Source organism: Cydia splendana, chromosome 10 (genome assembly GCF_910591565.1).
Source record: "Cydia splendana chromosome 10, ilCydSple1.2, whole genome shotgun sequence".
Lineage (NCBI taxonomy): Eukaryota > Metazoa > Arthropoda > Insecta > Lepidoptera > Tortricidae > Cydia > Cydia splendana.
In genome coordinates this window covers 12338669-12354014 of record NC_085969.1, presented here as the reverse complement: position 1 = coordinate 12354014, position 15346 = coordinate 12338669, and the positions used below count along the sequence as shown (strand labels likewise).

At 35.5% G+C, this 15346-nt stretch overlaps 1 protein-coding gene across 1 annotated transcript; it reads right to left on the bottom strand.

The window, feature by feature from the left end:
• Nucleotides 1-3256: 3256 nt before the first annotated feature.
• LOC134794299 (circadian clock-controlled protein daywake-like) lies at nucleotides 3257-15076 on the bottom strand. Its single transcript, XM_063766062.1, has 5 exons — nucleotides 14980-15076; nucleotides 12913-13132; nucleotides 5013-5143; nucleotides 4162-4317; nucleotides 3257-3477 (listed from the first exon to the last, which is right to left on the bottom strand). The coding sequence occupies exons 1-5, from the start codon at nucleotides 15047-15049 to the stop codon at nucleotides 3308-3310; spliced, it is 747 nt and encodes a 248-aa protein (XP_063622132.1). The 5' UTR covers nucleotides 15050-15076; the 3' UTR covers nucleotides 3257-3307.
• Nucleotides 15077-15346: the final 270 nt, after the last annotated feature.

The following is a 15346-nucleotide window of genomic DNA, read 5'->3' as shown; positions in this document are numbered from 1 at the left end:
TAATATTTATAATTGAGGAATAGGATTGTAATTAGTATGTAAATATCACATATTTCGTAAAAGTAAACTATATTTTAAATACTATTAAATTACTGTGAGAAAATACAGGTTAGGTACATATGTAGTACATTATCTTCAATAATTTAGGCTAAGTTCTTTATAAATATTCCCCATGCTATTGTAAACTCTTGCCAGTTGTTTTGGTATTTGGTAAACCTAATTGTTACCTTTTTTCAGAGTCCGCATACAATATATTTCTATTGAGTGATCTGATCTGAACTGATTCTTTCTCAACAAGTTAAAAAATATTCAAACAAAATGGTATCAAATATAATTTAAAAAACCGTATAATACGTCTTTGATGCTGGCTACATAGAACGCTATTTCTGTACCTACATATAAGAAAGACAATAAAATTACCTATACAAATTTAAGTTGTAATTTGAAAAATAACAACCCAAAGTCAATCTACAATTAAAACATATTATGTAAGAATATTGATATTGGGTAATACAATAAAAATAAACAAATTTAAGTTGTAATTTGAAAAATAACAACCCAAAATCAATCTACAATTAAAACATATTCTGTAAGAATATTGATATTGGGTAATATATTGTATAAGTATATCAAATGTATAATTTTGCAATAAACTACACTTCTCACTATCTACCATGAAAAGTGCAATCAAAGTCATTGTAAACATGTACGGTAGGTACGGAAATTTTTCTATAAAAACTTTTTTTCTAATAATCAATATCATTTTTAATTTATTAGTCAACAGATCACCATGCAGGCCTCGTGACTGCAGAAAATTGATAAAGTTATAAGTATGCAAGTTCATCATAAAGTAACACTACTTTATCATTGAGCTGGTCTCATGATACTCGTAGAATTTTTTTTATAGCCACATGAACTCTGTTACATAAAAATTGTCGCATGTCGAGATTTGATTCGTTGCAATTATAATTATCACAATAAGCCTATGATTACCTGTGTAAAATGTAAAGTTGAATGCAAAACATTGTTTCAAACATAAACTTTTTGATACTTACAATCTTGATTCTAATTCTCAGCTATAAAAAGAATACCACGAATTAAACTGTAACTCAGGTAGGTACAAGTAGCGCAAAGTTTATACATATAAATAAAATGGTACGTAGCTACTGGATGTTGTTTTATTGATAGGATATTGGTAGCCTTTTGGCTCAATTCTATTTCCGATACTACATAATTTATGTAACGTGGTTATTTAATAGTTATTTACGATACAAGTGCCAGAAATAGAATTTCACACGTGTATTGTACAACGTTTTACAGTACATATAGCCCTTTAAATTTTCGACGTAGTTACGTAATGTGCTTATTATAGCAAAAGGTGTCGTAATGGAGCACCAGATATACTGTAAAATTATTTCAAACGGGATCTTTCGATTCAGTGTTTAACTTGAATGTTGTATAATTTGATCGCGTAACTTAAAAGTTAAATTTTTTATTGCTTCAAGGGATCGCAAATTTCAGAATTAAGGTACCGTTTGAATTTAGATTACATCAGCATTACTGCTGCGGCGCTACATTGTTACCGACTCCTTGCTGTTGTCAAAATAATCGTTGTTGCTGCCTGGATTTTTGACGGGGACCGTGCGTGTTGGAGGGTCTGCCATCTTGTGGCCTGGATTGGAAACATATGTGCACATGTACATTGCCAAAGCAAGTGCCACCATCTACCGTTCTCGTCGGTACGTTTCCTTGTGCATAGTACTCGTATGTTCTGCTATCTTGTGGACTACTACATTGGAAGCATAAACGACACATTTACGCCTCGTGCCAAAAATCTGACGGCTCCTATGCTGCCCCCTATACTTCATGCACGGGGCCTCTGAATCCGAACGGTAGGTACATTGTGAATTAATAAAAATACAGTTTGGGTAATTCTTATTCTTATGCATTTTTTGTGTAACACGTAAGAATAGTATGTATTTTTGTGAAAATAAGTAAACTCTATATCAATATACTTAGCAATTTACCTCTAGTTTTAGGTCAACCTAAATGTATTGTCCTAAAAGTATTAGAAACATATAAAAAAAATCACAAGTGCGAAATGTCGTGTAGTGTGATTTCCCCAGATTTTGTGATATTTGATGTTTTTTTTAAAATATGAAGTGATTTTGCAATAATTTATATCAAATATAAAACACTAATCCTTGTACTACAACACTGTTTAAAAATTGTATGGATTTATATAATTTTAAACAACATACATTTTGTGATTAGTTTTCGCGTCACCACCGCGCGTGGTAATATAAACATGCGGTACTCGGTAGAAAATTATCTTTACTACTGGCAGCCTTATTAAAGTTTTTTTAGAACAGCAACACTGTGTTGTTGTCAGATTTACAAATGGCTGAAGGTAGAAGTTTAGTCAAAAATTATTTATTTGTGTTCATTTGAAAAAAACGGTCAACCATAACGCGTCACCGCCGTGTTAGAGTTTTAAAAGTAAGTTGCAGTTTCACGTTATTGTTTGTAACATAAGATATACCTCATACATTGCAGATTAAGCTAATTATTTAACATTTGCAAAATCAAAGGAAATGTTTGTGTAATATCGAACATGTTCCAAATTATCACGACCGTGGCCTCAAAAATCTGTCACCACCACGGACTTTTGAGTCCACGTTCGTGACATATAGACACGTGGTCGTGTCATTCTTAATTCGTTTGATTAATTTAGAGGCACATGCACTTTTCAGAAATCCATTTTTATTAGCTACAGATCATTTGCTATTATTGCCCGACTGCCAAAGCAAAAAAATGTTTTTCGCTTGTATATATGTATGATGTGTATCGAATTCTTTGTCACGCTCTACAGCCTTTATAGTTTGACGACGGATTTCAACGTCTGAGCTGTCATTAGGTTTGTCGTAGTCATAGGAGTGACTTAGGCTATGTTAAAATAACTATATAAATCAAAATAGCCGAGTTGGCCACCAAAATGCCGAAATGTCACAACTGAGGGACACTTTGTCACAACCGTGTTTATGTACTCATTTTATTTACCTTTCCTGAGGGTATTAAGCTTGACCATATGATTCAAAAAAATGCTTTTTGTATGTACTTTTGATATATGCAAATATGTGAAAAATAAAAACGTTTATGAAAAAAAAATTTTTTTGGACACAATTTAAGTATCACCCGTTTACACTATTTTAGGGATATTGGAAAAGAAAAACGTATAAATACTTAGATTTCTATATTCCTACTATATTTTCATGACATTTATTTTAGGCCACCCTTGGTTAAGCATTTATTTAAAGGAGGGTATGGGTCCTTCAATCAACTCTTCATAAGGCACAGCGAGGAAGAACTTCTCGATGGTCCTCAGAGCCAGTTCTGTAGCGTAATCCACTACTGGTTTCCCGAACTCTTCAGACACGAGTTTCCAATTATCGTTCATGAACTGCAGCAGAGTTCGGCCTGGAAATAAAAACATCTTTAATCTTTACTGCTATCGCCGACTGCCTTTTTCCTTGGACAAAGATACCACTTATCATATCGTAGTTAGTACTAGTTTTATCTTAAGTGCAAAAAGTATGGAGTACCTAGGTAAATCGTGTGGTTTCGCTCTTGGTGTTCTCACCTTATCCAAAATTCCTAACCAAAGTGACAATATCGCGGCGCGACTGTCGGTTTTCAATTGTCCAGCCGGCGTATTATGAATGGTTTTATCCACGTGATAAAATAACTGTCACTTTTTAACACCGCGAGATAGAAAGTGGCGGACTCCGTTTTATCACGTGTCACGTTCACGTGTATGTCTACACGACCATAATATCCGTGCAGGATTCAACTTAGGTTAGTGCAGGTTAGTGCAGGTGTTTTAGTTGCGTCGCGTCACTCTCAGAGCTCATTTATGATAGGTACATGTTTACATTATGTGTCATGTCACATGACACATGACTCATGTGTTATGTTTATGTTTGCCGGAAGACGCTGGATGCGGGTCGCTTCCAACCGGTACGTGTGGAGGTCCAAGGGGGAGGCCTATGTTCAGCAGTGGACGTCTTATGGCTGAGATGATGATGATGATGATGACATGTTTACATAAATAATATAAAATAATTATTAGTTGTAATTAGTAATAAGTCATTGTTTACTTACTCAATTCGGGACTGTCTTTAATGAGATTAGTCAAGTTGTAATGCACTTTATCGCCATAGCCGAGGTTATATTTGTAATTCTTGACATATAAATGATTAACACCCTTGTCATCTGACTTCGTATCCAAATTCATCATGACCTTCATTTTGAGGTTAGCTGTGAAAATAAAACCATTAATTATAATTGATATATACAGCGTGGCTAAAAAATAACTGCATTCCCGTTGCCAGGGAGGTTTTGGGATTATACTGAGCAATTTTTACTATGGGACCAACCCCGAAATCGAGAAAAAAGTTTTACCCTCCCACAGAAAATGGACCAGCCAAAATGTATGAAACTACCAATTTGCGACTTGCGACGGCGGGAGTGATAGCCATAGGTTGGAGCGAAAGGTCCGGTCGCTGTGTCATGCTCCAACCTATGGTTATCGCTCCCGCCGTCGCAAGTCGCTCGATGTCGTGGCCGAGCCGTTAAGCTGAAAACATAGGTATTGATAAGTAAGATGTGTTCAATAATTGTTAAACTTAATTTGATATCCCGATCTCTTTTTAGAGCAGCTTATAGTAAGTTATAGAAAGTTGAAATAGACATATTAAAGTTTCACAGTGTGTTTGGTACATAACATAATTCAGTGTATGTTATCCCAACTGATAAAAACAAGTATTCAAATAACATGTACTTAACAATACTGCAGACCCAAGGTGTTTTTTATACCTCTAAAAATCCTGAGGGCACATCACATACTCGTACTCTTGAGAAAATTTTAAGTCACCATACTAAGAATATACAGAGGCTATTATCCAAAAAAAAAAACAAAGACAAAAACATAAACCATGTGACTAATATCTTACTTATTTTTATTTTGGCCTCTCCTTCTCCATTTATGGGGAAGGTGAGTACTCTCCCCGTGGCCTCGTAACCTCCCTTGAGGGTAACATTGCTGTGGAACTCTAGGCCGAATTTCCGTTTAGCAAAATTAGACCTGCAATATAATATAACACATATACATTATGGCTACAAATATAATGACCACCAAAAAATACTTTGGTACCCTAAATAAAAAAATCATGCTTACCAATAAAAAATACTGAACAACAAAAAAATAAGGCCTAAAAATACAAAAGTACCACCATTTTAATAACGACTGCACTGCAAATTGTATTCAAATACCAAATATAATGATCACCAAAAATCATTAATGATCACCAAATCTTGAAGACCAAATTAATGCGATATTTTCACCCAAATAAACCACTATGATTACCAAAAAGTGTATACATATTACCAAATAAAGTATACTGATGCCAAAATTACTAGCCCCTCCCGCTCAACCCCCCGAACCCTGCACCGCATACCTACCTAACCTAACCTACTTTTGTAGTAACATTTCGTTATGGTACTAGAAAAGTAGGTTAAACTGCTATCAGTTTGAACTGCTATCAGTTAAGTGGGTTAGGTTAGGTTAGCACTGCGACCCTTACAGAAACGAAATGGTACTAGAAAAGTAGGTTAGGTTAGGTTTGAGCTGCGACCTTTACAGAAACGAAATGCTACTATAAAAGTGGGTTAGGTTTGAATCGCGACCCTTACCGAAAAGAAATGCTACCAGAAAAGTGGGTTAGGTTAGGTTTGAACTGCGACCCTTACAGAAAAGAAATGCTACTAGAAAAGTGGGTTAGGTTAGGTTTGAACTGCGACCCTTACAGAAAAGAAATGTTACTAGAAAAGTGGGTTAGGTTAGGTTTGAACTGCGACCCTTACAGAAAAGAAATGCTACTAGAAAAGTGGGTTAGGTTAGGCTTGAACTGCGACCCATACAGAAACGAAATGATACTAGAAAAGTGGGTAAGGTTAGGTTTGAACTGCGACCCATACAGAAACGAAATGATACTAGAAAAGTGGGTTAGGTTAGGTTAGGTTTGAACTGCGAACCATACAGAAACGAAATGCGTCTAGAAAAGTGGGTTAGGTTAGGTTTGAACTGCGACTCTTACAGAAAAGAAATGCTACTAGAAAAGTGGGTTAGGTTAGGTTTGAACTGCGACCCTTACAGAAAAGAAATGCTACTAGAAAAGTGGGTTAGATTAGGTTTGAATAGCGACCCATACAGAAACGAAATGATACTAGAAAAGTGGGTTAGGTTAGGTTAGGTTTGAACTGCGACCCATACAGAAGCGAAAAGCTACTAGAAAAGTGGGTTAGGTTAGGTTTGAACTGCGACCCTTACAGAAAAGAAATGCTACTAGAAAAGTGTGTTAGGTTAGGTTTGAACTGCGACCCTTACAGAATCGAAATGCTACTAGAAAAGTGGGGTAGGTTATGTTAAAACTGCGACTGTTACAGAAATGAAATGCTACTAGAAAAAGGTGACGAAGTGGATTTAATTTGGAGTAATTTGCTTTAATATGATAGCAAGATTTAAAAATTTGGCTATATTTTTACATTAAAATGGAGTTCTAATTTTGGTGGCCAATTACTATTTTTGGGTTTACAATGATTATTTTAGTGTTATTTTTTTTAATAGGATAGCAAGATGTAAAAATTTGGTTATCATTTCACATTAAAATGGGGTTTGAAATTTGGTAATTATTTACTATTTTTGGGTTAATATTGATTAGTTTGGTGTGATTTCCTTTAATAGGATAGTAAAATGTAATATAATTGGCAATCATTTCACATTAAAATGGTGTTATAATTTTGGTGATCATTTATTATTTTAGGGTGGTAAAATAGATTTTTTTGGTATAAAATTTTACTAAATCTGGTGATCAGTTAAATAGCAGCCATACATTATTGTGATTTGCTTAGTTACTATGTTTTGACATAAGTTTGGAGACATTTCGCCTAACAAATTTCACCATTAAGGTAATTTAAAACACATCGAATGGTAATTTTATTAAAGTTGTAAGGAAAATATCTAAATGATTTTAATAGCATCAAAACTAAGTCAGCCGAATGAGATATTGTTAAAAATTTGAAAAAAAATGAGTGTAGTTTACTGTAGGTATGACTATACAGTAGGCGCTCAGTAATCCAGCGCTCATCAATCCGTCAATTAGCGTCTTATATGGCCTGCTCTGATAAAGGATGACTCAAGCTGGACCGGGCCGGAGCCGGGCTGGAGCTTCCGGTGCTTCGTTTTCTATGGAAAGCAACTCGTGATCACCGATCAACTGTCATAGAAAATGACATGTTGGTCGCCTTGGCCCGGGCACGGCCCGGTCTAGTGTGAAGCATCCTTAATCCGGCATTTTACACAGCCGAACGCCGATTACAGAGAGGTTGCATTATTCGGTAATGCCACGTTTTTGATATCATGCTTTTATTTTTATTTATTTTATCGGGTGCCGCTGCCGATGCCGGATCACCGAGCCCCCCACTATAATTAGGAACATAAACGCATAACACAATGCCAATTTGATATTAACAGGACTTCCCATACAACCATTTCCAGTCGCCGTTACGACGCGGTGTTGACACATCTTGTGTCGACACCGTCTGTTTCGGTCACAATTCCAGTCGCAGAGTCGTCGCCGTGTCGACACAGTTACCAGAAATGGGGAAGGGTCGACACATGACACAAAGTGACATAAAGTGTGGTCGCCGTGTGCACACATTGTTTCGGGTTTGCGACTACTTTATGCCAAAATCATTCGTTCATTCGTTCATTTTGTTTCTGTCAAATGGAAACTGTCAGATGGAAAAATACTTAAATAAAAATAAGTGACATTAATACGCCATCTCTAAAACGGATTACAAGACGTAATTATATATTGTTTGCATTTATATTACAATAGGACTTAAATTATTATGGGGAAATAAACTGCTCGAGTGATTTGATAAACTAAGTGTAATATAATCAACGCGCCACCACATTGTTTTAGTTTAGCCGGAAATGAAATTGTTAACTTCTCAGTGCCTGTGTTCATAACTATATTATTTGAAGCATTTTTAGTACTTCGATGCGTATACTATACTTAAATAACAGAAATAACGCTTTACATACTACGAAACTTGTTAATTATGATGTATAAATATGGTTTAAGGCTGAGAAATATTGCAGTCACAAAGTAGTTGCAATGTTTCGACTTTGTGTCGACTCTGTGTTGACACATGACACGCGCTGTCAAAAGTAATAACAAAGTTACTGGTATGTTACTGGATTTGCAAAATGGCTCCTTGTGTTGATTTGTTTTCAGATATTCTCAAAGTGTAAAAATGCCGTGGTCAGAGATGGGCATTAATCGATTAACTGTTTATTCGACTAATTAATGGAATAAAAAAGGTTAATTCTCAAATTTTAATCGCGATTAGTTTAGTCGACCTAACATAGATTGAAATTGAATTAATCTGAATATTAATCGAATAAATTATCGATTAAATCTCGATTGAAAGTTGAAAGGGGGCCGTTTTTGTACGTAAAAATAATAGAAATGTCTTGCATGCAGATGGTAGCAAAACACTTTGTCATAAAAGTCGAGATGGGTGTCGATATATAGGTTTTAGGGAGTGCCGATTTCGAAAATAATGACCATTTTGGAATCCGAAATGGCGGCCATGCACTGTGTCATAAAAGTCGTCATGGATGTCGTTTTATACGTTTTAGGGGGCCCCAATTTTGAAAATGATGACCATTTTAGAATCCAAAATGGCGGCCATGCACTATGCCATAAAAGTCGTCATGGGTGTCGTTTTATAGGTTTTAGGGGGCGCAGATTTCGAAAATGATGACTATTTTGGATTCCAAGATGGCGGCCATGCACTATGTCATAAAAGTCGTCATGGGTGTCGTTTTATAGGTTTTGGGGGGCGCAGATTTAGAAAATGATAACCATTTTGGATTCCAAAATGGCGGCCATGCACTATGTCATAAAAGTCGTCATGGGTATCGTTTTATAGGTTTTGGGGGGCGCAGATTTCGAAAATGATAACATTTTCAATTTAAAAATGGCGGCAATGCACTATGTCATAAAAGTCGTCATGGATATCGTTTTATAAATTTTAGGGGGCGCAGATTTCGAAAATGATGACTATTTTGGATTCCAAGATGGCGGCCATGCACTATGTCATAAAAGTCGTCATGGATGTCGTTTTATAGGTTTTAGGGGGCGCAGATTTCGAAAATGATGACCATTTTGGATTCCAAGATGGCGGCCATGCACTATGTCATAAAAGTCGTCATGTATGTCGTTTCATAGGTTTTAGGGGGCCCCGCTTTCGAAAATGATGACCATTTTGATGATGGTTTTGGGGGGCGCAGATTTCGAAAATGATAACATTTTCAATTTAAAAATGGCGGCAATGCACTATGTCATAAAAGTCGTCATGGATATCGTTTTATAGGTTTTAGGGGGCGCAGATTTCGAAAATGATGACTATTTTGGATTTCAAGATGGCGACCATGCACTATGTCATAAAAGTCGTCATGGATGTCGTTTTATAGGTTTTAGGGGGCGCAGATTTCGAAAATGATAACATTTTCAATTTCAAAATGGCGGCAATGCACTATGTCATAAAAGTCGTCATGGATATCGTTTTATAGGTTTTAGGGGGCGCAGATTTCGAAAATGATGACTATTTTGGATTCCAATTTTATGACAAAATACGTAGCCGCCATCTTGGATTATAAAATGATCATCGTTTTCGAATTCTGCACTCCCTAAAACCTATAAATCGACATCCGTAACGACGCAAGTTATCTTTATTTTCAGATCTAACAAATTGCTACTGAATACAAAGGACAAAAAAGAAGCGAGGAGGTAATGAAACAAGCAAAAATACAGATGATTCCTCGACGCAATTGGGTGATTCTTAATTGTGTCCAGATTTTTTTTGTCATAAAAGTTTTTATTTTTCACATATTACTCTCACAAGTTCCGTGACATTTCGACCTTGTAATTTTTTAAGTAAATGTTTTTGTTTATCTATGAGGATCTCACTAGAATAGTATAATCAAGGTATGTTTATATTTGATGAATGAAATAGTAACGCAAAAAAAATATATATTTGTGTCTTATATTCCTGCCGAAGACTTTTATTTTACCTTTTCCTTCTACACAAGTTTGGCCAAGTAATAAGAATTTAGGGCTCTCAATTTTATTTTGACTTCTACAACAGTAAAGCTACGAGGCCATGTTTGGTATCGTTTTCGTATAAATTCGCAGTACCAAATTTAGTTAAGGTATCACATTGACACCATTCCGAAGTAAAAACATATAAACTAATTAAAATACTTTCTTTTAAACTCCTCTTCACGCTTAAACTGCTGAACAGTTTTAGTTTAAATTTGGTACACATATATTTTGAGTCCCGAGACAGGATATAATAAGTTATCTCAAAAATCATCCTTTAAAGGTGTGAAATGAGGTGTAGGGGGGAATTCAGAATTGACTTCTTGAAGTTAATACTGTTTAAGTTTAGGTTTGAAGTCATGTTTTTTCATCATTTTTAACTAAATCAAAGATGTAGACCATCCCAAATTTCATATAAATCGGTTCAGCGGTTATTGATTTCCCGTACAAATTTCCACGCCACTTTTCACATCTTCAAAAGATGATTTTGGTTATAAGATCTATCCTATGTCCTGTTCCGGGACGCAAACTATTTCTATACCAAATTTCAACGAAATCGGTTCAGCGGTTAAGCGTCAAGAAGAGTTTCAAAAAAACCGGCCAAGTGCAAGTCGGACTCGCGTATTAAGGGTTCCGTACATTAAGTCCGACTCGCGCTTGACTGCACATTTCTAATAGGTTTTCCTGTCATCTATAGGTAAAGAACTATTTTGTGTATTCAGACGGACATACATACAGACGCACGAGTGATCCTATAAGGGTTCCGTTTTTTCCTTTTGAGGTACGGAACCCTAAAAAGATTTTTTTTTATTTTGTGGAATGGTGTCAATGTGATATCTTAAATGGATTCAGCACCCCAGATTTATACGAAAACGATACCAAACACGGCCTAGCACCTTCACTGATATAGATATATATATCAAGATAAAATTGAGAGCCCTAAATAAACTTTCAAGAGCGGATATCTCAAAAACTATTCAACATATCGAAAAAATTGACTGAATAAACTTGTAACAAATTAAATTAACTTTCATTTTGTATAAGTGGCCATGTCGCTGAGATGCATAGTTTCCGAGATATAATCGAAAAACGGGAAAATGGGACCTTCAAAGCCCCCTCTCTCCCCCCCGCTCAAGGGCTACGGCCGGGGACTTTTGATATGTTCACCTCCTAACTTGTCAAACCGAGTTACGGAGTCAAAAATTGTGTTCCGAGCATTTCCCTCTACAACTTTTGGAGCATTCGTTGCCTGACCTAAGTAGCTTATTGAATTTCTTTAAAAACTTTTCTGTAAAAGGTTGACGGGTGTTGGGTGTTTATATGGTTTCGGTCGATTATTATCATTTGCATTGCCCATGATGACTTACTAGAATTACGAGCACACGAGACACTAATAGTAGTTTGACAAACCTTGGTTTTCAAGAGGTATTTTATATTGACATTTGCTGTCACAAATTTGCTGTCAGATTTAGTCGCAAACCGCACGCAAAGTGCACACAAATGTGTCGACACCTTGTTACGGAAAAGTGTAGACACGGCGACGACACTTTGTTTCGAAACAATTCTAGACACATTGTGTGGACTCTGTTACGACACATCTGACATTTAGTTACCACTTTGTGATTCTGCGACTGGAATGGTTATATGGGTTGATACTTGTATTTTAACCAACGTATATTATCTAACACCTCAGCTTTGCTAAATACACTGACTGAAAGGCAACGTCCATTTAAATGTGAAATGAAAAGAAGCTCATTTTAAAGGTTAAGGTAATCTTATTATAATAATCATTATTATATTATTTTGACTATTTAATTTATTTATTGTGCTGTATTTTAAAGGTGACATTTTCGAATTCGTATTGTTTTAGTGAAAAAAAAATCGCGTGATCTAATCGATTTAACCTTCAACTTGATCGGAGTGATTCTGTCAACTAGTCAATATTATTAGTTGACGTCAAGAAACGTCTAAACAAGATTAAATTAGGAAAACAAAAAGGTTGTGAACGTCGACTGGTTCGATGACGAATTAATTTTTGGAGTTATAAAAATACGAGTACCTTGAGCTGGATGTGTTCATTATAAATTGTTATCAAATTTGTTTGTTGTTTAAATTGTGAAGTAATCGTTAGCTTAACGATATGATGATGATGATTGACTTGTATGGTTTGTGCTATGAAGAAAAACATGTTAATTAATAAATAAATATAATATATACCTAACACTTTTCATAAAATGAACCGAAAGAAATAGGGTCCCGTTTTTATCCTTTGGGTACAGAACCCTAATAAAAACGAAGTAGTAAGCACATTAATACCTAAAACCGTAACTAAAATCCAGCTCATTACGACTGTTTAATTTTATTTTTACTGTCTGGGACGTTACACCTACTTTTATGTAATGCTTCAAAGGGCATTTTAAAGTCACACCTTAATAATTATTAAGTGTGTTAATTAGTAGTAGTAGACGCCGTTATTTGTTTTCTATTAAACCAAACTGTAGTCTATTAAATTAGCAAGTAAGTTGCACGGTTGCACCAAACCATCTGTCACCTTTGAAATGTTCGCTTAATTTTATTGTATGGGAAGTTTAATACTCGTAGTTGAGTGACGTTGATCAGTCCGTCAACTGTCGTTGGTGGCGTCGGCTCTATATGTGTATTATATTAAGAATTTACTTACTCAACATTATCTATGACTGCCTTCCTGAATCCAGTGACTTTTCCATTAAAGAAGGCAATCTTAAGTCCTGAAAGCGGAATCGTCAGTCTGTCGATGTAGAAAGGATCTATAGATGGTACTCCCAAGTCAGGGATTCCCATAGTGAAGTAAGGGATTGCATCAATGGTGGATTGCATTAAGCAAGGCTTGTTGTCTATAGGACATGGGTGGATGAAGTCCGCTGAAAATAGAATGATTTACTTATTTTTTTATTTATTAACACAAAAGGTACATGCTCGCAAACAAAATTTATAATATAGCCAAACTGTAACCCGTTTGTTGGCGAAAGAAACGCTCAATTAACTAATCTAATCATGCACCTAAACAAAACAATTAGCAGCTTAAACAATAATCCTTACATTATATAAAAATCGGGCAAGTGCGAGTCGGACTCGCGCACGAAGGAATCCGTACCATATAAAAAAAAAAACAAAAAAAAAAAGCAAAAAAAAAAACGGTCACCCATCCAAGTACTGACCACTCCCGACGTTGCTTAACTTTGGTCAAAAATCACGTTTGTTGTATGGGAGCCCCATTTAAATCTTTATTTTATTCTGTTTTTAGTATTTGTTGTTATAGCGGCAACAGAAATACATCATCTGTGAAAATTTCAACTGTCTAGCTATCACGGTTCGTGAGATACAGCCTGGTGACAGACGGACGGACGGACGGACGGACGGATGGACGGACGGACGGACGGACGGACAGCGAAGTCTTAGTAATAGGGTCCCGTTTTACCCTTTGGGTACGGAACCCTAAAAACGAACATTGTGTGCATGTTAGTTTAATAAGTAATTAACGCGCTATTTTGTATAATTCTTTGTTGATGAAACAAATGGGCCGAGTACGTGATTAGCCTTTACAGTGTACACTGACAGTTTAACATATATTTCTTTCTATAGTTGCATAGGTACAGGCACGGATTTTAATTGTTTGGCCATTTAGGGTTTAAGCTAATTTGGTTGTCAATACTATCGGTATGAAATGTCGACTGTAAAGTAAACCCTAAATGGCTCAACAATTAAAGATTAAAGTCCGTGACAGTACATAAGTTCCTCTCTATAAATGCTTATAGATAGAAATGGCCATAGGGCCAATGGATTGTATAGCAAATAATTTGAGAACATAGTTGTAAAACTGCTTTTAATTTGTTGTCTATTGCAAATTCACACTATATTTCTATTTTATTCTTTTAATCAATTTTATATACTAAGGAGATAGATAAAAAAAATTATCCTGACTAAATAAATCGTTTTAGTGCATTACCTACAAACAAGATTTTGTTTTGTAACTTTGCACTAATTATCAAAACAAAGACAGTTTTCTTCGTTGATGTTAAGTATACCCACCTAATTAATCATTCGCTTGCCCTTGTTATGGGTGGTGGTTCTTATTATACGGTCCATGAGGTTACATCATCTCATATAGTATCTGGGGCGGAATATATTGAACGTAGTTACCGAAAATTATCTAATTTCCCGTTCTTACAATGAAATTGTCAATAATTAAAAGTAAGCCATCTCTTTAATCTTTTCAGTGAAGGAAATGATCCTAAGGTAACCAACCTAACCTCCACAAAGGCACAATTTCCCCTCCCGGTTGGAAGGCCTGATGCTTACGGAAAAGCAAAATATTGGATTTATGTTAGCGTGTGACAAGTTTCTTTAGCTTGCAACAGGGAAAACAAGAAAATGACAAGGAATAAATAACACGTAATATTTATGAGAGTAATATCGATATGAAAGTAAATAAGTTTATCACGAATAAAATGCGATAATTCTGATTGTGACATCTAAGATCAATAACGCTTATTTATATCTAAGGGCCACCTGCTCCATCCTACTAACCCGGGGTTAACCGGTTAAACCTGGAGTTACCATGGTTACCAGTACTATTTGACACTGGGTTAACGGTTTAACCGGTTAACCCTGGGATAGTGGGATGTTGCAAGTGGCGCTAAGAGAGGTATAAGAAGGAAACCACTGATTGAAATTGGAACTCTTTTTATATATCTAGGTAGGTACTTACGTGTCAATCTGGTAAATCCATATTCAATGAAAAATGCAGCTATGCATAAAAATGACAAGTACCAGCGCATTGCGACTTCAATATTACTTAAAACCTTACAAAATACTAAATAATTATATAAGGTAGCATAAACTGTGAAACACAACAAGAAACTAACAAAATGTATGTCCCGCAAGCTGTTTTATAGAAAATGGCTCATCGACGACTTTTTGTTCCGCTTGTATAAAGGACATCATATTAATATCAAAACAAAACATATTATAGGTACTTATATAGATACGAGTGGTATAACTAGTTCGCTAAAAAAGCTGGCAACATCGCTCGATAGCAAAAATAAATATTAATTATTATGGGTCAAACTACGCAA